Genomic DNA, 21,568 nt, shown 5'->3' with positions numbered 1-21,568 from the left:
ACGTCTCAAGTGTGCTTGTCTGCACAACAGCATTACCCCGCGGGATGGTGAAAAAGAGCAAGGGGCTAGGAGGAAAGCATTGACCTCGGACACCGGGTGTCAGACAGGCTCCGGGCTACGCCAGAGGCCTCTCCGCGGCCCAGGTCACACAGCTGATATCCCAGGCCGCTCCCCGCCCGCCGCCAGCCGGCCGGCGGAGGAGAGATGGGAGAGAGGAGCCGAGGCTCCCGGGGCAAGGACGGGGCCACGGGACCTGGGAGCGGAGTCTCGACAGAGACGGGCAGGGCAGCACAGCAGCTCTGGGCTGGGGAGCCAGGGGCGCGGCGGGGCAGGGCCAGCCCCGGCTCGGTGTCCGAGGGGCGCGGGGCGGGGCCTGGCCTGGCCGAGCCGGGCCGGGTCGGGGGCGGGCGGCCCTTACCGGCTGGCTGCCGTACCTCCCGCGCCGCTCGCTCCCGCTGCCCGGCGCTCCGACGGTGGCCGCGGGGCGCCCAGAGCGCCCGCCCCGCCCCGCCGCGCCTGCGCAGGGCCGGCCCCAGAACCCGACCCGGCCCACTGCCCCGCAGCAGGGACCGCGGCGGGGCCCGGTGCGCCCGGGTTTTCCTTCACCCTCTGTAGGATACCTGAATCGGCTCCGTCCATCGGTACCGGATGGTGCACGCCGGAGGCCGAGGACACCACTGCTGGAGCCGGGCTCTGCTGCGGCTGCCATACCCCCCCAGAAATTTGCCTTAGCTATACATGTAATGCATCCCGAGGGTGTGCAGAAAAGAAAGGAATATATGTTTCTAAAAGTATTTTAATTGCTGGGAAACAATATGCAGAAGGACCCAGGCCTTCTTCTCTTACATCTCTCCTGCTTTAAGAAAAAAAATTGCCTATATTACAAACTCAATTTTTTAGGATTTCTAAGCCATATCTGCCCAACCCATTATGCCATCCCCATGGATGAAAACAATAATTAAGCTACTGTTTAGAACAAACTGGGATTGGAAGTCCCCAAAGCGGGCAGCAGCAAACAGCACCTGGAACACTGCACAATGAGCTGGATGGGCCTAGCCCTGCCTCAATGCAACTGCTACACTATCACACACACCAAAGCTCCTATTACTGCTCTGATCACCTTCATTTTACTTGAAGACTCTTACAACTCTCATAACATTTTATACAGTAGTGTCACGTAAGTGCTGTGGAATGGCAATTCTTGACTCAAGTATCCCTAAGGAGTGTTTTGCCCTGCAAAACAGAATTCAGTTTAAAGGTCCCCATAGCTCATAAAAAACACTTGAAAACCCTTCTAAGATAAAACATCATTGACTATAATTTAAAAGCAAGCATTTCTGTAATGAGAAGGTGACAGCTAACAAAAGCTATGAGGAATGTTGATAGTTTTATTTGCACCTAAATATTTAGAACTCCTTTGGAGGTGCTGAACAATCTCCTAGCATTCAATTCCATAATTTCCTTTAACATATATCCTTATAAAAACCCCTACACAAAAACCAAGCTAACAGTCTCTTTAGAATTTGGGGTTTAAAATCTATACAGATGGAAAAACCATGAATCACTGTCTTTATATACCTGCTTCTTTTAAAGCATAAGACTACAAGTTGTGACAGGGTGCTTAGAGCAGAGCACAGCACGCAGTTTATAGGAAGCACCTAGAATGGCCCAAGCCTTCAGCCCTCTGTGATCACCCACTCCTGCAACAAAACAGTAGGGTTAAGGCATAGCACAGCAGAGTCGAGAGAAGATTCACTGTAAATTAGTACTAAAGGTACTGTCTCCTCCAGCAACAAGAGGAAAAAGCCCTTACGTTAGAGTGGAGCTGGACAAATTTAGGAGCTTAATTGTATGTATAACTTTCCCAAGCAAACTGTTGCTGAAGATATAGGAGGTCCAAGACCAGTGGTTTGCAGCAAAAATGGCAGATGTCATGGGTCAGATGTAACTCCAGGCCAGGTGGATGAACTCAGGCCATAAAGGAACAATTATGGGCACCTGTGCACCTGTATCAAGGCAGATCTGGCCAGAGCTGAACTTGCTCATTAGCATTTTCATACTGCTGCTGTCCACACAGCTCTGCTGTCAGCTTCAAGCTACACATTGCAAGGCTCTGTGCCTCCCAAGTGCTTCCTACTGGTTATGCAAACTTCACTTGAAAGGGCATCTAGACCTGGAGGAGATCAAAGTCAACTCCCAGCAAGCGCAGACACAGTACAAGACTCCAAAGGACTGGCACTTTCCAATCTGTTTCTGCCTGTCATTTTACAGTATATAGTGACACTCCAGTTCAACTCCCAGCAGCACCTGCATTATATGCCTTGGTTACAGGCAATATTGCCTATAAAAACAGGTACAGGTGAGGAATGTTTGTGCACAAGATACATGAACGACCACCAGCCCTAGGTCTGCACTCAAAATTCTGCCCCATAGATGCTATCCCATTTAGAAAAATGGCAAAGGTCACTCCATTTCATTAGCTATAACTCAGCCTTCTCAAACCAACAGAAGACAACTAGCACAGTAAGTGTCATTGATATATTTCACTGCAGTTAGCAGCTGAGCATTGAAGAACAAGTGTTAACATATGCCAGTGAACACTAGACAATATTTCTTCCCCAGGGAACACTGATGGAAATGTAGCACTTGAGCAACTTTCAAATTTCATAGTGTATCACTGCTGGTGGCTTTTTATTGGGGTCTCCTCCTCTCTCCAGATACAGGTCATTGAAGGGATATTGCTTCGGTCCCTGCAAGGAGAGACAAACAGAGGCAAATTCACCACATTCACCAAGCAAATTAAGGGGTAAGAGGAAAATGACTCATCCCATCCCACCCCCACCCAAATGAAGGCTTGTATTTTATGACCTAAATTTCTATTTCTTAAGTGCTTCAGCTAGAATATTAGAGTATGAGGGAAGTAAATTCAGAAATATGGGATTCCTTGCATAAATATTTTTAACAGAAACCTCAAGGCGGTCTTGCTTTTAATCTTAATCAACATTTTATCTCACAACATGTGGATAATATATTGCAAAAGCTGCTTGTGTATTCAGATACATTTTTCAAGAATACATTACCCAAATGATACAGCTCATGAGATATAATTAAAAACATAGGGCAAGAGAAGAGTTACAGCATCTCACTTGAGTAGATGCACATAGGGGGAAGGAGAATACCTAGACCAAAGATGGGATACTGTAAGAAGCATAGTTCAAATTAGATCCCTGTGAACAGGAACTGCACATTATGAAGCAGCATCTGTGAGCTGAGCCAGTCAAGAGAACAACTCAGGCTAGATGAGGCCACAGGCCATCCCTTGGCCCATCCACTACCAGCAGCAGCTTTGCATTCACACCCATCACTCATCTTCAGCAAAACCACTCTTATGGGCATTAGCAATGATAAGAAATACAGCTACTTTTTCTCCCTTTACCCTTAGGTTTCACTCACCACAGGCCTGTAGGATGGGTAGATCTCTCCAAGACCAAACATGATCAGCATTATGCTCAAAAAGAGAAGGAAGTGTTTGCTCATGGTGTGCCAGGGAACGACAGTGGGGGATGTATCAACCCGGTTCCGAATGTACATGTCAAAATTCCAGTGCATCTAAAGAACAAAGGAAAACAATTGCACATTTACCAACAGTGGTCAAGCTGCTTCTCTCAAGGGAAGCAGCACATTACAGCATTCACAAAACTGCAAGAAGCTGTTTCATCTCCACCTCAAATGTAGAGATAAAGCCACAGAGGAGGTATATGGTCCACCTACAGTCACGACAAATTGTTGCTTACAGCAATACTCAAAAGACTCTACATTTCATCCTGTGCTTATACCACACAACATACTATATAGGATAGCAGCAGTTTTATTTCTATGCATAATCATTCCACCTCAGGTTTTTTCCCCAGGACCACTGGAAAGACATGGTATAAATTGGAACCCTCATTAATGGAAGCTCAGTCATATACCCAAACAAAAGTAGTGCTATTTCAAACAAAGAAGCAATTACCTGACACTTGGAAGCTGGTTCCTCAAAACAGGGAGAGGACCTGCTGCTGTTACTCCCGGACAAGAGCAAGACTGGTAGCAAGCTAATGCCCTGAACTATAAATAGGAAAGTCTCCAGCATGTTCTGCCTATAGTCTCCTTTCACATTAATAAATGCAGAGAACTTATTAATTTGCAGCTCAAGTAATGCTTTCAGATTCCCAGCTCTAGTTCCCCCAGAGCCATTTCCTATCAAACCCAGAGCCAGAATGAGCAGAAATCAAAGCTGCCTAAACAGAGGCATCTGCTGACACCTGGAAAATACCAGTATAGCCCTCTTTGCTCTTGACTGCCAACACCATGTGCAAGGGCTTGCACACAAGCCTTCCTGCAGCAAGCACTACAACAACACAGAATCAACATGGGTTTTTTTCATGTGCTTTTATAGTCATTACAACATGCACTTTGCTGTGGTACACATGTTGAAATGCTCTGACATGGTTCTACTATGATATATTAGGCACACATACGTAGATGAACTCTTGCTTTTAGTAAAGAGATCGTAAACCAAGCTCAGTAACTGCAGTCAGATTGCAGTCATTCACAAAAAGACCATGCCCTAGGAGAAGAGCTACTCCTGAAAGGAATTTGAGGAGCTTAGATTTTCAAGTTAAGTCCAAAGTTAACATAGATAACCTATTCACATTTATCTTAAAGACATGTTGCAAACTTCCTTTAGAGAGAACATCCTTATTTGTAGTCTACCTCAAAAAAGCCCTGGAGTAATAAAGCAACAGTAGCTACTCCCATTGCACTAAAAGGCCTTTATTCAAATGGTGGCTTCTTTGCTAAACAATTCTGAACCAGGGTCTCATACTGAGTCCTATCAGGCAAATAACATTACTCCTGCAGGGAAAGTTTAGTTTGTTAAGTCTCCCTTCTCATATGCAGTAAGTTAACTGTCCTCAGTACTTTTACAGTATTTACCCAGATGGCCAAAGCCTAACTTTGCCTTGAACTGACTGCCCCTGCTTGCACAGGCAACACACACCAGCACTGGTGATGAAATTACAAAAAGGATTCACCAGAAAGCACTAACAAGAGGTGCATGTTAGAGTTTAGTAACAGGGGCATTGGTAAGCAACATGAGAAGTGGAAGTGGTGTTCCTACCGGCTCTCCCCAGTTGTGTCTCATGTCTGGCTGGTCCCACTGGTACCAGGGGTCCCTCTCGTATTGAGACTTGTTAGGGAGCATGGGATAGTCACCGTACCTATGAGAAACAAACAAAAGACCAAACATAAAGAAATCTGTACTAATTTAGATATAATTTTTAAGAGACGGTATAAGACAGGCCTAAGGAAATAGAATGAAATACGACGTTTTTTTTATAGCTTTTATGCATACAGATTTTTGAAATGCATTAAAAGAACTAGCACAACAATAATTACCTTGACATCAGTCAACATAACAAATGGTATTCCCCAAACTGGCCTTATTGGGCTTTACTAGATGAAAGAAAATGCAAGCTTAACCAAAATATGGAAACCTAGTTATCTTGGCACATGTAGAAGTATTCCCCAACATTTAAACATCTCCTGAAACCTTTATTCTAGACATGGCTTTCAGTTTATCCCACTTAGCCTTACAGTACAACAGCATATGAAGCCTCTCAAGTTTCTCTGACAAAGTCTCTCGTGTTTTCTTCACACAAGCCTCTAACTCATTCCATTCGTTCCTATTTTAAAACACTGAAGTGTCTTCAAAGCTCTAAGCTTTGAAGCTCACGGTACAGCAAAGGCAGGCATTCACCAGGAGCTACGGGCACGTCCCCACAAAGCCTGGAGCTACTGGCCCCGGCCCGCTCCCGGCCGCGGAACGACGGCACCATACAGCTCACCCCAAGCCATCGTCGGGGTAGGGCTGATAGTCCTCCACCCGCATGTTGTACTTCTTCGCAGCGGCCGCCCGCTCCTCCGGAGTCCGCGGATACGGCCCAGGCATCATGTCCTTGGACATCTCCGAGGCTGCGGGAGAGGAACGCGGCAGAGTGGGCGCGGGCCCCGCCGGCAGCGGCAGCCGGGCCGGGGAGGTCGCGCCGCCCTCCCGCCCCGATCCTGGAACCACCGGCCCATCGCCCCAGACACCCCGACCGTACCGCCGGCCCCTCACTCCAGCCTCCGCCTCCCCGCTCACCCGCCCGCGCCCCCGAAGGCGCCGCCAAGGCGGCCCGGGCCGCCCTGAGCCCGGCGGCCGCTCGGGGCCAGAGGACACCGCGGAGAGCGCCCGCCGCCATTGTCCCCTTCGCGCAGCGCGGCCGCGGGAGGCACAGAGGCGGGGCAGGGCGGGGCCAGCCCTCAGGGGCGGGATGGGCGGGGCTCGGGGCGGGATGGGCGGGGCTCGGGGCGGGATGGGCGGGGCTCGGGGCGGGGCCGCCGCCGGTGCCGGTGCCGGTGCCGCCGCCGGTGCCGGTGCCGGTACTGGTACTGTACCGGCCCCGCCGGGGCAGGAGTTAATCGGTCGCGGGTGCAATGCTGACGTGAGGTCAATGGACGGAAAAGGCAGCGGTGCGATATTTCGCTTTGTCTGTCACCATCTGAAGCGGGACAACGGGAATGTATGGCAGGAACTGCCTTCCAGACGCGGGGAGCCTCCTGCGGAGGCCGGATCGATGCTCCATCGGATCGATGCCGTGCGGCGTTATGCAAATCGCCTTCTTTGTATCAGTATCAATATTATTAAAGTCAATAGCCAAATGTAATCGTCTTGTCTCCATGGAGCCACAGGAAGGTGGACAGCAGAAATGGCATGTTAATTTAGCAATGTGATTCTTCAAATGCAAGCAATGTATTATTGTAAATAAAATCAATACGAGCATTAAAGGATTTTGCAGTTTACTTCATTATGTAAACTCTGTGGTAGTTGAAATCATTTTCCTTCAGTTATTCCCATCAGCCATAATGGGTAATGGCTCTATAATGATTTACATTATAAAGCTTTGCAGCTCAAAAACTATCACAGACAGTTTGTCATTAAGGCCATTCCTTCTAATAACAACATTAATTTTAAACCTAAGAATTGAATGAAGATAGTGATGAACCGCAAAACTATATCTGAGATACACCATGCCTGAGATGGGGGCTTTGTTGCAGATAAAGAACAGGATCCTTTCACTTATCTCAAAGAAAGGCCTATTGATGTAATTTTAGGGATGGTATCTTAATTCGGCCAACTCCCTTACAAACGAGTATGCAGTGAAGTTACTCAGTTATCTAATAAAGTTATTAACTCAGAGCCCAGCCTTCCAGTGCAGATGCTGCTGCTGTTTTCCATGGAGCAGCATTTGGTGCCTACAGCCCAGAGAGCTGTGGGGACAGCAGTGTGGGGACAGCACTGGAAGTGGGGACCTTGGTTCCCATTGACTTGGGCTCAGGCCTCACTGCGGGCTTGGACTGTGGTCAGCTACTTCTTACATCGGCTCTTCACCACTGGGTATTTATTTTCTGAATTATGTTTGAGTTTTCCACAGCTGTGTTTCAAGTTTCCTAAGCACCCAAATATATTGGCAAATACACTGTAAAAAATGTTGTTAACCTGTACAGCAGAAATTATGTAGATTTAAAACGTGAGAGGACATTACTTTTCTCAGAAACTAAGTCTATTAATAAATTTTGGAAGAACAAAGGGAAATTGTATTATTCTCATGAAGGCAAAGTTTTGTGCAGGCAGGACAAATCCCAGCTACTGTAGGATGGAAACCACTGTATGCTAGAGACCAAAATCTTCTCCAGAGCTGATGCCAAATGTGGCGCACATTCATGGGAAATAGCGATCATCATTCTTGCTGTTTGCAGATTAAAAGCCAAATGTAGACTTTGTCTCACTTAATAAACATGCAATAAGAAAATAATTCAACAGCTCCAGCTTCAGTCACGCAGTTCATGAAATCCTGCTAAAATGATGTAGCCGCCACCACAGGCTGGGTGTCAGTTGCGCCAGGCAGTGCTACATTTTGCTTTGGTAGCAAGTGTTAATTAACGATCTCGTTTTCAGGCGCAGAGCTCCGCAGCACATTTCCCACGGCCCGACAGAGGCAGCGGGCGGTGCTGTTTCCTTGGGGCAATGGAAATGCCCGAGGGCAGCGCTGGAGCCCGCTCGCCGCCTTTCAGGGGAAGGGGCTGCCGGCTGAAGGGCCGGGGGCGGCAGGGGCCCGGCCAGGAGGCTGCAGAGCCGATCCTTGCTGTTTTCTGCAGCGGGTCCTGCCTGCTGCGCTCCCAGCGCCCAGCGGGGTCCGAGAGCCTCGGAGAGGGACCCAGGCCAAGGGCAGCGGGCCCTGCAGCCTCCGCCCGCGAGGGGGCGCTGCCGCCTATGGCCCTCCCTCCCTCTCCCCCTCCCTCTCCCCCTCCCTCTCCATGGTCCTTTGCCCTCCGCCTTTGCCCTCGGCTTCCGGCGTTGCCATGGGTGCGCAGCTTCCGCTTCCGCCTTCCTAGGTACGGGTTCTCCGGTGGAGGCGGCGATGGCGGCGGCCTCGTCCTCCTCCTCCTCCTCCTCTTCCTCTTCTTCTTCTTCTTCCTCCTCCTCCTCTTCCTCCTGCTCCTCCTCGGCGGCCGCCGCGGGTTGCCGGGAGGGCCCGACAGTGGCGGCAGGGCCTGGCTGGAGCGACTCTCAGTTCCGCCGCTACTCCTTCGAGACGCGGCCCATCCCGCGGCTCAGCCACAGCGACCCCCGCGCCGAGGAGCTCATCGAGAACGAGGTGAGGGAGGTCCCGGGCGCAGTCACCTCCTCATCCCGGCCCTGTCCGTCCTGGGTACCGCGCGGGCTCTGTTGTAGCCGCTGTCCTGTTCCTCTCTGCTGTAGTGGACACTTCGATGCTACTGCGTTGAGTTGTGAAATTCGTAGGAAGCGTTTGTTTTAAGCCATTTGTCGTCGGGATGGAAGTCGTGGGAACGTTGTGTAAACCCCTGGGCACATATTGATTGTTTTCTAAGTGCCAGCGACCACAGATGTAAAGGTTCCTTTACAGTGGTGGCTCTCCTATTGGTTCTGTACCAGCTCAGTCTCCTTTTGGTAGGTTCGGTGGTTGGGTTTTTTAAGGAAAGTCTGCAAAAAGTTGTGTATGCACAGCTTGGGAACACAGTGCTGCCTTGGTTAGGTTGCTTACTATTGAAAGTTGAGGAGATAGGTGATGTACTTTGTCTTCCTGTTGTAAAAGTTCTTTTTTTTGCTGTAGAAGAGATGATCAGTTTTTGATGGGGATTATTTGCAGTCCTCTGAGAAAAGAGATGGGTTCTGTGTCTGGATTCAGAGGGATCTTTTTGCTGGCACTTACCCCTTCAGAGCTGAGGCTGGAAGTGACTAGCCAGAATCTATTGTGTCTCCTGGCTACGTGGCAGGACCAAGCAGGCCCAGAAGTGTTGCCAGCTAGTGTTTGTCTAACCTTGCTGATAGAGATTGGCTAAGTAGATAGTGCAGTCTGTCGTCCCATTGCTACCAGGAGCTTACTGTAGCCCCAGGCCACCACTTTCTTAAAATTTCTATCGTGTCTTGCTTGGTTTTCTCCCCAGAACAGGGTATATGATTACTTCAAATGTCTTTTCCAATTCCCCATTTTGGAAGGGAGTTTTCGTGGGTGCAGTAATGAATGTGTTTGTTCTTAAGTTCAAGAGGTCTTTGAATCAATAAACTTCCTGTTTCTCTCCAGGAGCCAGTGGTGCTGACAGATACAAATCTGGTTTATCCTGCTCTGAAATGGGACCTGGACTACCTCCAGGAAAACATTGGCAATGGGGACTTCTCAGTGTATAGTGCCAGCACACACAAGTTTTTGTACTATGATGAGAAAAAAATGGCCAATTTTAAGAACTTCAAACCCAAGTCAAGTAGGGAAGAAATGAAGTTTGCTGAGTTTGTGGACAGACTCAAAGAAATACAGCAAAAAGGGAGTACTGAGAGGTAAGTGATAAGTGGAGTGTGGAGGTTTCTCTCTTTCTTCAGACCTAAGTAGGAGCTAAGTTTCTCTTCAGTGGGTGTTGATGATTAAAGTGTGCTGAACTTTTTGGAATTTTTTTTTTGTTTCTTGTTAATAATCCTGCTTTTCCTGCAGGGCTTCTAGTTGACAGCAGCCTTGTTACCTTATTAGAAAAGTCATACCAAACAAACTGTTCACACTGGCTGGGGGAATTTATTTTTTTCCTCCTCTGTGTGAGGCAACGTTTGTATAGAGAAAGAATTAAGCTTCACTTTTGTTTTGGCAGACTGTGGTATTGGTAGAGAAGCTTGTTGTCTGATGTAAAGGTATAGGCTATGGCATTCAGGCTTTCCCACAGAATCCCAAGGTAGCTGAAGCTAACCCTGTTTGGAATTATAGGCTAGGTTGTGTATGTGCTGTGTACTGGGGGTGATGGCCCGTGCCACTACCAGAGCTGTAGGTCACTGAGAGGAGCTTCAGCTGCACATGGAATATAACTGGCAGCAGCTGTACTTAAACCCTTAGTGTTTTCAGTCACAGCCTTCTAAAAGGAATTACAGATGCTTAATTGTGTCTTAACTGGAGTCAACACTGTACCCATGCCCACTTGTCATCTGTGCTTTTCTCTTCTTTCTCAGCTTTGGGTGTGCTTTTTCCAAGAGAGAAGTCAGTCCTTGCTCTTAAAAATGTGTTTTCTTCCAGCATACAGACAGCAGTCTGTAACACTGTGATTGTTGGTACAGATGTTAGATTCCTCTGATCCTCTATGTCTAAATGTAAACATGGCTTTAAGTAACTTGATACTGAAATGTGCAGGCTCTTCTGAGCCCTCTTTTTCCCTCATGTAGTTCTGCTAGAAGAGGTAAATGATATTGCAGATGAGTTAGAAGGGTGGCATTCATCTAGGGATTAGATGTGAACATATTTGATATTTGATAATGGCCAGTCTGTTTAGAGTTTCTTCCTCCTGCCCTGCGAGAGGGTTGTTCTTCCTTAAAATTATGTTTTTCCCTTGTAATTGTTCAAGTTGAACTGAGATCCATTCTCTTGTGTACTGGGAAACCTTACAGCAAAGTTTGCGGATGTTTTGAAACTGTTTCCTTCCACAGGTGTTGAAGCTGTGTAGGGATAGAACAGAATCTCTTAGAAGTACTTCTCTGTTTTGAAATCTTTCTGAAGAGACAGAGTATGTCTGTGCTCATGACAAAGTTTAATACTTGATTTCTGCTTTCTCTCTTGGACAATTCAGGCTATATCTACAGCAAACATTGAATGACACAGTTGGAAGGAAGATTGTAGTGGATTTCCTTGGCTTCAACTGGAACTGGATTAACAAGCAGCAAGGGAAACGTGGCTGGGGTCAACTGACTTCTAACTTGCTTCTTATTGGCATGGAAGGTAAATAGCTTCCTCAGACTGAAGGAGAAAGGGAGAAGATTGCATCAGCAGTTCTGTATTTCAGTTCCAGAAGGTCTTTCAAATGGATTTTCCCCTGTATCTGTGTGTTCCTTTAGAGGAGGTAGTGTAAAGCTTTGCTGGGAATAAACTCTTGTCACACCTTAACTTGGGTTATAAAGAGGAAACAAGGAAAGGAATAGTCTGTATTTTGCCAGGGATGTACTGTGAATGCCTGAATGTAATGTGCTCATGGAAAGGCTCTGTGTGATGCTGATGGGACTGTGTTTCTAGTAACTGATAATCATATCCTGGGATCTGTTTACTGTTTGCATGCTTCAGGCACTGTAGATTTAAAAAGCTTGAATCCTGCAGATTCAAAATGCAGAAAGGTTTGCAACTTGAACAGTGGTAGATTTCTGGTCTTTTCTGGGTATGTCCAATGTCTAACCAGGAGGAAATCTGATTATTTTGTGAAGCCTTTTTTTCTGATTTGAGCTAGTACACTGAGGAGGAATTCTCTTTTGATTAAGACCTGATTTTTTTTTTTTTTCTTGAAAGGCTAGAGGACAGTGGGAAATTTGAAGATGGGTAAATTCTAAAAGTATTTGGATAGAAGAGAATTCCAAATTCATGTGGAGCGTGACTTAGAGGCTGGTGCCTTAGAAGACAGAGGAACCACTAGGCTGTTGACAAGGAGAACATTCTTTTAGAAAGTAATCTCAGTAACGGGAAGAAATGTACACTGTTCTGTGAAGTGGGAGAGCCTATAATCAATGTGGCCAACATATCCAATTATAATTGTTCAATTACACACCTTGGATGGTTTTTTTGCCTTTGCACCAAGTCATACTCAACCTACAGTAGTTTGTCTTTGCCACTTGTTTTACTAGCTCAGAGAACATAATATAAAATCAGTGGACCAACACTTCCTTACAGGCTATATAGTCACTAAGATCCTATTAACAGGTTAGCACAAGAACCAAGGAATTGTCTTGAGCCAGCTTGTGCTAGAAAAAATAATGTCTTTAGAGCAGCATGTGATCACACAATCTATTTAATGAAGTTGTGGGGTTAACTGTTAGCTTAATTCTTGGAGGCCAAGAGAGTAATATCTGAATTGGCAAACAGCCTGAAAAACAGTTGTGAGGCGTACAAAACAGCTCACTGTATTTAAATATTTGATTAAATTTAAGATTAGTGGCAGCAGTCAAGCACTGTTGATCAGACTTGAGCGGGTACTGTTGGGAGCTCCATTGACAGAGATTGTTTAGTTGTTTTCTTGAAAAACTTCTGGGACTTTTTTTCAAATCTGACCACTGAACTCCTTTTCTCTAGACTAATAATCTTTTACAGTCTGTTCCACAACTTGTCATTTAAACAAAGTGTTTTATAAAAAAGCTTCCTATCAACATTCAGCATCTGCTCTTCATTGGAACAAGCTGGAAATCCTAATCCTGTAGAGCATAAGTTGCTGAGTATGGATTTAGAATGGAAATTAAGTGGAGTAGCAGCTCCTCAATAAAGGCTGATGATAGGGTGTTTGTAACATTACTATTGTCATTTTCCTTGCTTAGTTTCTGAATATGTGAGAGTGTATTTTCTGTCTTCAGCAAGGAATATAACTTGCATCTCTTTCATACCTCAGAGTGTCTTGATTTTCTTTTCTCTCTGCGTAGGGAATGTGACACCAGCTCATTATGACGAGCAACAGAACTTCTTTGCTCAGATTAAGGGTTACAAGAGGTGTATCCTGTTTCCTCCTGATCAGTTTGAATGCCTCTACCCTTATCCTGTGCACCATCCATGTGACAGACAGAGCCAGGTGAGAGTAGCAGATCTGTTCTCTGCTCCATGCCAAAAATGGGCATTTGTAAAGATGCTAGGTGGGAGGAAGCTGCACTGGAGTTAAAGCTGCAAAACACTTACTGAGCTTTTGCAAAACCTCTGCTCAGTTTTGTTAAGTGGGGAATGCATTGGTGGTTTTCTCTTTGTGTCTGGTTCTGACTCGCAAGTGCTAGGGCCATAAACACCTTCTTACTGATACACAACAGGTCTGCAGTTGCTACCTCCTCTGTTCTGTTTCATTGATCACTTGGTCAAACACAGATTTGTTGACAGACAAATTGCAAGATTCCTTCCTATATGGTACTTGGAGGTACTTGCAGTGCCTCACAATAAAGTTAAGATACAAATGGAAATGTAAAAGCCATGTAAGGAAGACCAGGATGATTTGACACTGAGAGCCAATAATGAGGATTGTCATTGCAGGAAATTCTTCTGAGTTTCTTAATGTTTTCTCCTATTAGGTGGACTTTGACAATCCTGACTATGAGAAGTTTCCAAACTTCCGGAATGTGGTTGGCTATGAGACGGTGGTGGGTCCTGGGGATGTGCTGTACATACCTATGTACTGGTAAGAAGGATGGCAGGACTGCACTGTGATAAAAAACAGAGGTTTAAAATGTTTTCTGCTTAGTGTTGGGTTGGCTCTTAAAAGTATTTTGTTGTTACTTCTCCAGCAACTGTGATATTTTCTGTGATGTCTTGGGCCAGTATGCTTCTAATTCCTGTCTGTTGGATGGGAATAGTAATTCTCCCTGACACCACTTTAATTGTACATGTACTCACTAACATGTGTGAAGAAAGGATCTATATTTAAATAATGAGAGCTTTCCAGAAGTTTTGAGGTCTTGATGCAGGAGGTATAGGGCCAGGCTTGTCTAGTGCTGTCTGAACTCGTCATCCAAGGTATTTCACTATAAGCTACAGCAATAGTTTCTTTTCTTTTTTTTTTTTATGTGATTTCCATGCAGGTGGCACCACATTGAGTCTCTCCTGAATGGGGGGATTACCATCACTGTGAACTTCTGGTACAAGGTGAGTACAAGCGCAGCTTGGATAGCTCCATCTCAGATGATTTTTTTCAGGTAGAGATGTATTGGCACACATTGTCAATATGAGAACTTCGTGGCACCAAGTCCTTTGCTTCTGGAAGCTACTTTTTCCTCTTCAGAGTTGTGTGTGTGAAGAACTGGGTGACTGGGGTACAGTGGAATAAGCTGCCAATACAGGAAGCATGCAAATGAGCTCTTTTTGATATTTCAGGGTGCTCCAACCCCAAAGAGAATTGAGTATCCCTTAAAGGCTCATCAGAAAGTGGCAATAATGAGGAACATTGAGAAGATGCTGGGAGAAGCCTTAGGAAGTCCACAAGAGGTATGGAAAGAACCATCTGGTCACTGCTGTTGAAATCATTAACGCATAATGCAAAACTTGAGATGACAGCTACTTGGCTCTCTAGGTGCTACAGTGAGGGTGGGAAAGCAGGATTGCACTTTTGCTGATTCTTCCTGCAGTCTTCAGAAGGTCATTTGCTTACAAAAATGCAAGCTCTTAAAATTATAATTCTAGAAAAGACCACTACAAACAATGAAGTAGTTGTTCTTGTATTGGGCACTTACAGGAAAGTGTTGTTCCCAAAAACTCCTTAGTCTTCTGTGCAGCAATGATAATTGAAAAAAAGTTGAAACTGTTTCACCTGTTGAATCCAAGTCTCTTAAATTACAGAAATCTCCTCTATTAAGTCATGTGCTTCATCTTTAACATGCCTCTTGCTTATCTCTGAATTCTTTGCAGTCTTAACTATCTGGTATATAAAAGAAAACAAACCAAAAAACCTTGAGGTACTAAGTCTAAAAAGACTGAGGTACTAAGAGTATGCCTTTGAAAATCTGGTCATCTGAAAGTGGAGATGCAGGATAAGGATAGAAATGCTTTCATGGTCTGTAATCCTTACCACTGTGCAGAAACTTCTCTTTAGCCTCTCCCCTGAGATTATTTTACTGCCATCGCATTCGGAACTTCCCTCCATGATAACACAGTCCTGAGATGTGGGAGTGGTCTTGACTGAAAAAAAACCCCTTAGCAATATCATCAGTTGTAGGCCCCCCCTCTTGCTGACCCCAAGGACCAGAGAGGATTCAATGAGTGAGAATGTTCCTTCTCTCCCTGAAAAAAGCAACCCATGATGACTATTGATTCCCTTTAATAGCATCTACTTAGAAATCACAAAGGTTAGGTGGGAAGTGAAAATGTTTCAGGCATGTTTCCATTCTGGATGGAATGTTTTGGTGTCACCTGAAGTCAGGTGTCGCAGAGAACTCTGCAGTTTTGGTAGGGTATTTTAAGAATGTGTTCATGTGTGCCCCAGTGTTTTTCTAGAAAATATGAGAGAAATACTTTCTTTGAAAGTGATTAGGTGTATCTTGGGCTTTGTGAGGCAGAGGAAGCAGGCTCTGCACTGCCAGTTCTGTCCTGGCTAATGACCATTTTTTGCTTTGAACAGGTGGGTCCCTTGTTGAATATGATGATTAAGGGCCGGTATGACTAATGCCTGGTGCCCCTGGCTGATGTTGGAGCTGCTTTGTTCACAAGCAATGGAAGATACTGAGCGCTAGTATTGCACGCAGCACTTAACAGACTGATGGGTTTCCTGGCCTATCCTGGCCCCTCTACAATAAAGGGGCTACTGGAACTGCAAAACCATTAGTACCCTATTCATCCTCCACTCTCATCTAACTGAACCTCCCAAGAAAGAGTCTGCACTTACTGGAAGCTGGATTCATGCTCACTAACTTGTTTATTTTCTTCCCTCTGCCCTGTTTGCCACAACAAGGAGCATGGCTTCTGGCACTTGGATGTGTTACTTCAGGATTTTCAGGCATATGAAGAAGAGCTTGGAGGATAACCAGGAGCAATATTGTTTCCTCAGCCTCACGGGGTTTGGACCTCTTGGCTGGGTTTGTGTGTTGGTGGTGGCAGTGGATATAAGGTGGGAAATGTTAGGTTTCACAGTCCTCTGTTGTTAGAGGACCTGTCCCTGCTCAACTCTGGCACCTTTTTGTATTAATGGAAGCAAACACATGAGATGGCCTGTGTGTGTTGAGCAACTGGACAAATGATTCAGTTCCTTCAACCTAAGACATCTATGCTTTAGATGTAGTACAGGGTAGAGATCAGAATGAATTTATCTAGTGTGTGAGCACCAAATCCTATGCTGTCCAAATAACATCTTTCTTGTATGAGTCTAGATAAATCTCCTTTCTGACAGCTTTTTCTGGGGAGTGTAGGCTTCTCTCCTGCTCTTTTGAAGCTGCAGTGTGGTTAAAAGGGGATGAAGCATTATGAAGGGAGATGCATAAATGCCAGGGCACTCTCCAAGTCTTGAATGATTAAGCCACATTTTTAAATTAAATTTCCAAGGGATACTGAGCTCAGCTGTCGAAACACAGTGTCAGATAGGTAGAGAGCCTCACTTCTCCCCAGCAGGGTCCTGGCTGCTGAGACTAACGCAGGAAAGTGCCCTTTTTACTGAAACTGCAAGAACTCAAGTGTGTGTGGCTGCACACAGGTGCACATGTTTGGGTGATTTTGTGTGGCTCCTGTCCATCAGTTAAATCTATGCCAGTGTGTGGTTCTCTTCCTTGTACAGTCATGTGAAAGAGTTCAGGGCTTTTTGTTTAAATGTGATTAAGGTTATCTTGATCCTTTTTGTGTTCCGGGACTTGACATGGCAGACTGGGAAGTGACAAGACCAGAGCACAGGAACCAGATAAGCCTCTGTTTGAGTCCTCAGTAATCACTCTGAAAAATAACTTTGCTTTCCTCCTTCTCTTCTTCCATGCAGAAGCCTTAGGCTCATGTGGAAGCTGGCTTTTTCCCTGAGATGTGCTGCACTGCTGTCCCTGGTTTGGGGGGTGGTGCAAAGGTCTTGTACTTTTGATCTGGTTGTAATGGGTTCCAAAAGCTAGAGGTGGGAGAAGCTGTTTCATAGCCCATGTATCTCATCCCAGAAAGAGTAGAATTTGTTTTGTTGAGACTTCCCAGTGTTTCCCCTGTTGTGCTGGGCTTGTTCTGATCTGGGCTCTGATAAAAGTGTAACATGCTATTTGAGAAGTGCTCCATCTTTGGTCTCAGGTCCCATCTTTTGCTGGGACAGTTCATGCACCACTTGCAGTAGGCTTGTCTTCCACAAAAGTGAAAGGCTTCTCAAACAGGAGGTCCTGAGGCAAGTTTTCAGGCTGCTTTACTGGTCAGAATAAATGAAGTTTAATTGGCAGCTACAGGGTCCTTGTTCAAGAAACGTGTGTCATGAGTAGTCTGACTGCCGTGTTGCAGGCTCTCCAGAGCTGTGGTTAGATCCAGACGAAGATCACTCTGCTGGATGCTTATCAATGCTCAGCCTTTGGACAGCTGGGGAAGAACCTTCTGACTGGCAAAAAGCAAGGCCTTCCCAGGAATCTTGGGCACATGCCCTTTGTTGAAAGATGGTCAAATTAAATCCCATTTCTGTGCTATTTATTCAGCACATGGTAGTCTTCAGTACTGCTTGTTAGACACCATCAATTCTTGAAGCTCAGGGTGGGAGTTCATATCCCATGTGGAGAGAGAATGGTACTTACAGAACTTCTAGGATCCTTTTTTTTCTTTTATTTGCCAAAGGTCTAACTTTTAAAGTGTCTGAACCGGTTTTGCTGCACTTGACTTTGTGAAAGCTCATTTACAATGCACTGATGGACTGACTCCCTCCCCCTTCCCTTTTCACCTTGTGCTTTCAATGCCCCTTGCCATGGTATTGGGAAGCTGTGTGTTCTCTGCTAGGGGTGTGTGTGCAGGGGGTGGGGTGTGACAAACACATGGTACCTTCTGAAGTGTAGTGCTTAAATACAACCAATGTTGAACAACAGAATGGTGTGGCTTTTATTTTGTGAGTGGCTGTGTAGAAGAGCTCTCTAAGGACATGTGTGTGTAAAGATACCTTTCAGTCTGACAACTGCACTCATGTTCTTCACTGGTGAAGGCTGTTGGTCTCTAGAATTGCTTTCAAAACAGCAATACCAACTGCATTATTATGTGTCTTCACAACTTTCTCCATACTACTTCCAGAGCCTGAAAGGAAAGCTGGGAATAAGATGGTGTGCTTGTGCCCTGTCAACAAGAAGTGTTGGTGGGAAGGGAAAAATTCCCCTCCCTGCTGACCTGAATGGTGTAACCCTACTCTGGATGATGGAGCAAACTACACAAGCAGGCCTGATGAACTCAATTAATTGTCGTGGAGATTTTGGGGGGAAGCTTCCTGTGTGTACATGTGCTGTATGTTGGCAGCCTTGGGAGACGGAGTCCTTTCTACCTAGTAAACAGAAGTTATTTTACAGTAATATTAACTCTACAGCAATCTTGAAATCTAACCACTGGTGAAATGTTGACTAATTCTGAACAAATGGCTAAGATGTAGTAAAATAGGGAAGAGTTGAATAGTAGGTGAGGGATGTTGGCATTGTGGGAGAGAGAGGTGTCTCAGCCTGGGCCACTGCAAATGGCACTGTGTTCACACCCTTGGGGGACAGGGTGAATGTGAAGGAAAGCCAAGAGCAGAAAGTCTGACTGTGGGTGTTCACCCTTCCTTGCTGTGCCGGCTGGGATCATCTCTGAACACCCTTGCTTGTGTTCCGCTGGACTTTGTGATCTGCTGTGTCTGATCCTTTCAGCTCTGCATTGCCTCTTGGATAATGTACAGGTGGCATCACAAAGCTCAGAAATGTTTAGGTTGTGCAAAGAGCAGAGGAAACTAAGGGATGAGAACCATGTCATTTGAAAACTAGGTCAGACGCCAAGATTTTTCACTTGTACTTAGAGGCTTTTCTTGTTTTCTTTTATTAACTTAGGTCCCTTAATACCTTTCTTCTCCCTTTTTTTTTTTTCTTTTTCTCCTCATTTCCCTGCTCCTTAAAAAGCGGGATTCTTCTGAGGAGAAGTCTTAATTCTTGTAAATCATAGCTGCAGAATCTTTCCTGTGTAAAGAGAGGCACATGGGTTTTTGAACTGATCCACTTGTTCACCCCCTTGTTGATGAGGGTCATGCTCAGCTTAGGGATATTTGGAGTGATAAATCAGGTCCAAGGCAAAGCCAAGAGGTGAGGATTAGGCCTGAGCTGAGGAGGTATCAGACACAGCTGCAGTGCAGTCTAACTCAGCTGGGGGCAAGGGGTCACCCTTGGCATCAAAGCAGCTCTTGAGAGAGAGAGGAGCAGGCCTGGGCAGAGACTTTTGTTTGCAACAGCTCTTACCAATGGCCAAGCTGACCTTGAACCCAACCAACTGTCCTTTAAAGCCCTAGAATGGGGGTAGTGCTCTCAGGGTCTCAGCAATCTTTTGGCAGGCCTTTGTTAATGCATGGTCTCAGCCCTGGAAGCAGAGCAGCAGTTGCAGCAGAGGTATTGCCTTTGCTCGTGTGTTTCTACACTTAGAGAAATGCATTTCTGTCTCGTGTGTGAGAAGCTTCCTTCACTCTTGCTTCTGGTCTTCATCTTCTGTTCCTGTTTCGGAGCAGAAAGCACCTTTCGCATCAATGTCCTTGGAAGCTCTGAAGCCACCATGTTCCCATGGCACTTCTCTGCATTGCTGCTGCCTAGACAGAAAGGGAAAGATGCTGTTACTGTGACAAACACATGCAAAGTAAGTTCTAATTACTGCCTCGAAAAGTCAAATATTTGTTGCAAGCAGAGGACTAATTGTGGGGGGAGGGAGCGGAAGTCGAGACTCTTGGAGTGTAAGTGGAACAGATGCCCGGACGCCTTGGGGAAACGCAGCTTTCCTCTACAAATCAGAGCTTTAAATTACAAGGCTTTTACCAACGAGAACAGTTGTGGGAAGTCGTCTGCTCTCATTTGCGTAATGGCTTCTGTCACTGGTGATTAGACACAGGATGAAGGAAAAGAAATTTGACAATTAGGAATGAGCGATCATTAATCAGAATCTTTGTTAGAAGGAGGGAAGGGGGGGAGAATATCCCACAAACAATGGAGGCAGCCACTAGAGCCACCCTGAAGTCCACAAGATGCATAACTAAGTGCTCCTGTTGCTCCACAGAGCCATCTCTGCCTAGGTACAGAGCAGCAAAGAGGGTTTTGTCTGGCTTGAAAAGCTTGGGGAGGAAGACAGCATGGCAAAATCTTTCCAGTCCTACTTAGTAAGGGAGAGCATATCTGGGAGACCAGTCCATCCCCCACTGACACCTTGTACTTCCATCTCAATGCCTGGCCACAAACTGACAGCAAACACCACAGAAACAAGGTCTTAAATTTTCTGTCTCCTTTCTCCACATCTTGCATGCAGTTTGTGATATAGAATAGAGCAGGTAGGGGCCTCGACTGGCATGCAGAGAGCTTAGGATAGGCAACATGAAAGCAGTTTCAGGCTCTTTTCCTGATAATGTCATTTTCTACAAGAGTGAGGAAGAACCTGATGGACTGCATGACAGGTAAAGAAAAGAAGGCAGTGGTGATTTCTCTGTGTCTGTCATTTGCTGTTTTGCCTCATCATCCAGTCATGCACAATCCACTATATGCTTTTGTTTGGGTTTTATCAGCTTTGATCAAATATCGTACCTATGGAATCTATGTTACCTGGTTTTCCTACAGCTGTCATTCATGGTCTAGTCAGGTTAAACACTTTGGTATAGTTTGTATGAAGAGGCATTGCCTCTGATTAAATAAACAGCTCTAACCTGGGAGGGGGCATGACAAACTATTTGAGGGCCATTACAATGTTGGTTGGTTCATCTGAACACTTAAGCTTACTGAATCCATGGATTTCAGTGGCAGTTCCTGTCTTTGCAAGGCTGGGTCATTTACTTGAGGTGAAAGTCTCCATCAGGGTGATTATTCTTTTTGTGACTGGAAATCAAAGCAGATACAAAGATAAAACAGCAGGAGCTCACACCTGTGGCCCACTGGGCCCAGGATGCTGCATTCCAGCACAGCAGGGACTGATAACAGACTGAGTGAGCCCATTCTAAGTGACCCACAAAGAGGACTTTCTGAATTTGTCATCTCTTCCGAGCAGCAAGAGGTTTTGTTGTTTAGTATTGTTCATTTTTGTGCTGGTGAATGCTTTGCCTGTTAAATAAACAGTTTTTATCCACTTTTCTCCAAGGAACTGTTTTCCTGGACCAGCTGGGAGAGGGGCTTACTTGAATCTGCTTTCTAGAGGAACCACTTTAGAGGTTTTCTCCCAAATTTTCCCTAAACCAGAACAAAAGGGGAGAGCTGAAGCCATGTTGTCTCATTCCCAGCTGGCTCTGAGTTCAGACAAATGACAGCAGCTTGGATTTTCAGCCTCTTCCCATGGCTAGTGTTCACCACAGGAAAGAGAAA

At 45.7% G+C, this 21,568-nt stretch overlaps 3 protein-coding genes across 7 annotated transcripts in view; 1 reads left to right on the top strand and 2 right to left on the bottom strand.

Moving 5' to 3' along the window:
- The window catches only part of SEC31B (SEC31 homolog B, COPII coat complex component), a 35,047-nt gene extending 34,537 nt beyond the window's left edge, over positions 1-510 (bottom strand). For 2 of the 5 annotated variants that reach the window (XR_009487202.1, XM_059851475.1), the window contains exon 1: positions 419-490. The gene's annotated coding sequence lies outside the window, so the exon portion shown is untranslated. Of the gene's footprint in view, positions 1-84; positions 125-418 lie in introns of those variants that run through there. The other 3 variants (XM_059851472.1, XM_059851474.1, XM_059851473.1) reach the window with 3 other exon arrangements.
- Positions 511-2,523: 2,013 nt separating this feature from the next.
- NDUFB8 (NADH:ubiquinone oxidoreductase subunit B8) lies at positions 2,524-6,322 on the bottom strand. The gene is made up of 5 exons (XM_059851470.1): positions 6,185-6,322; positions 5,889-6,015; positions 5,162-5,261; positions 3,454-3,609; positions 2,524-2,750 (listed from the first exon to the last, which is right to left on the bottom strand). Exons 1-5 carry the CDS (start codon positions 6,282-6,284, stop codon positions 2,658-2,660), a joined length of 576 nt encoding a protein of 191 aa, XP_059707453.1. The 5' UTR covers positions 6,285-6,322; the 3' UTR covers positions 2,524-2,657.
- A 281-nt stretch (positions 6,323-6,603) lies between these two features.
- HIF1AN (hypoxia inducible factor 1 subunit alpha inhibitor) lies at positions 6,604-18,102 on the top strand. Its single transcript, XM_059850810.1, is given in 10 exon segments — positions 6,604-6,714; positions 8,242-8,388; positions 8,391-8,741; positions 9,690-9,940; positions 11,206-11,354; positions 13,031-13,176; positions 13,661-13,767; positions 14,168-14,231; positions 14,460-14,570; positions 15,700-18,102. Coding segments are annotated over 10 exon segments (1,482 nt in total). The 3' UTR covers positions 15,745-18,102.
- The last annotated feature ends 3,466 nt before the right edge of the window (positions 18,103-21,568 follow it).

The sequence above is a fragment of the Haemorhous mexicanus genome, chromosome 7, assembly GCF_027477595.1.
Source record: "Haemorhous mexicanus isolate bHaeMex1 chromosome 7, bHaeMex1.pri, whole genome shotgun sequence".
Classification (NCBI taxonomy): Eukaryota; Metazoa; Chordata; class Aves; order Passeriformes; family Fringillidae; genus Haemorhous; species Haemorhous mexicanus.
This window is presented reverse-complemented; position numbering and strand designations above follow the sequence as displayed.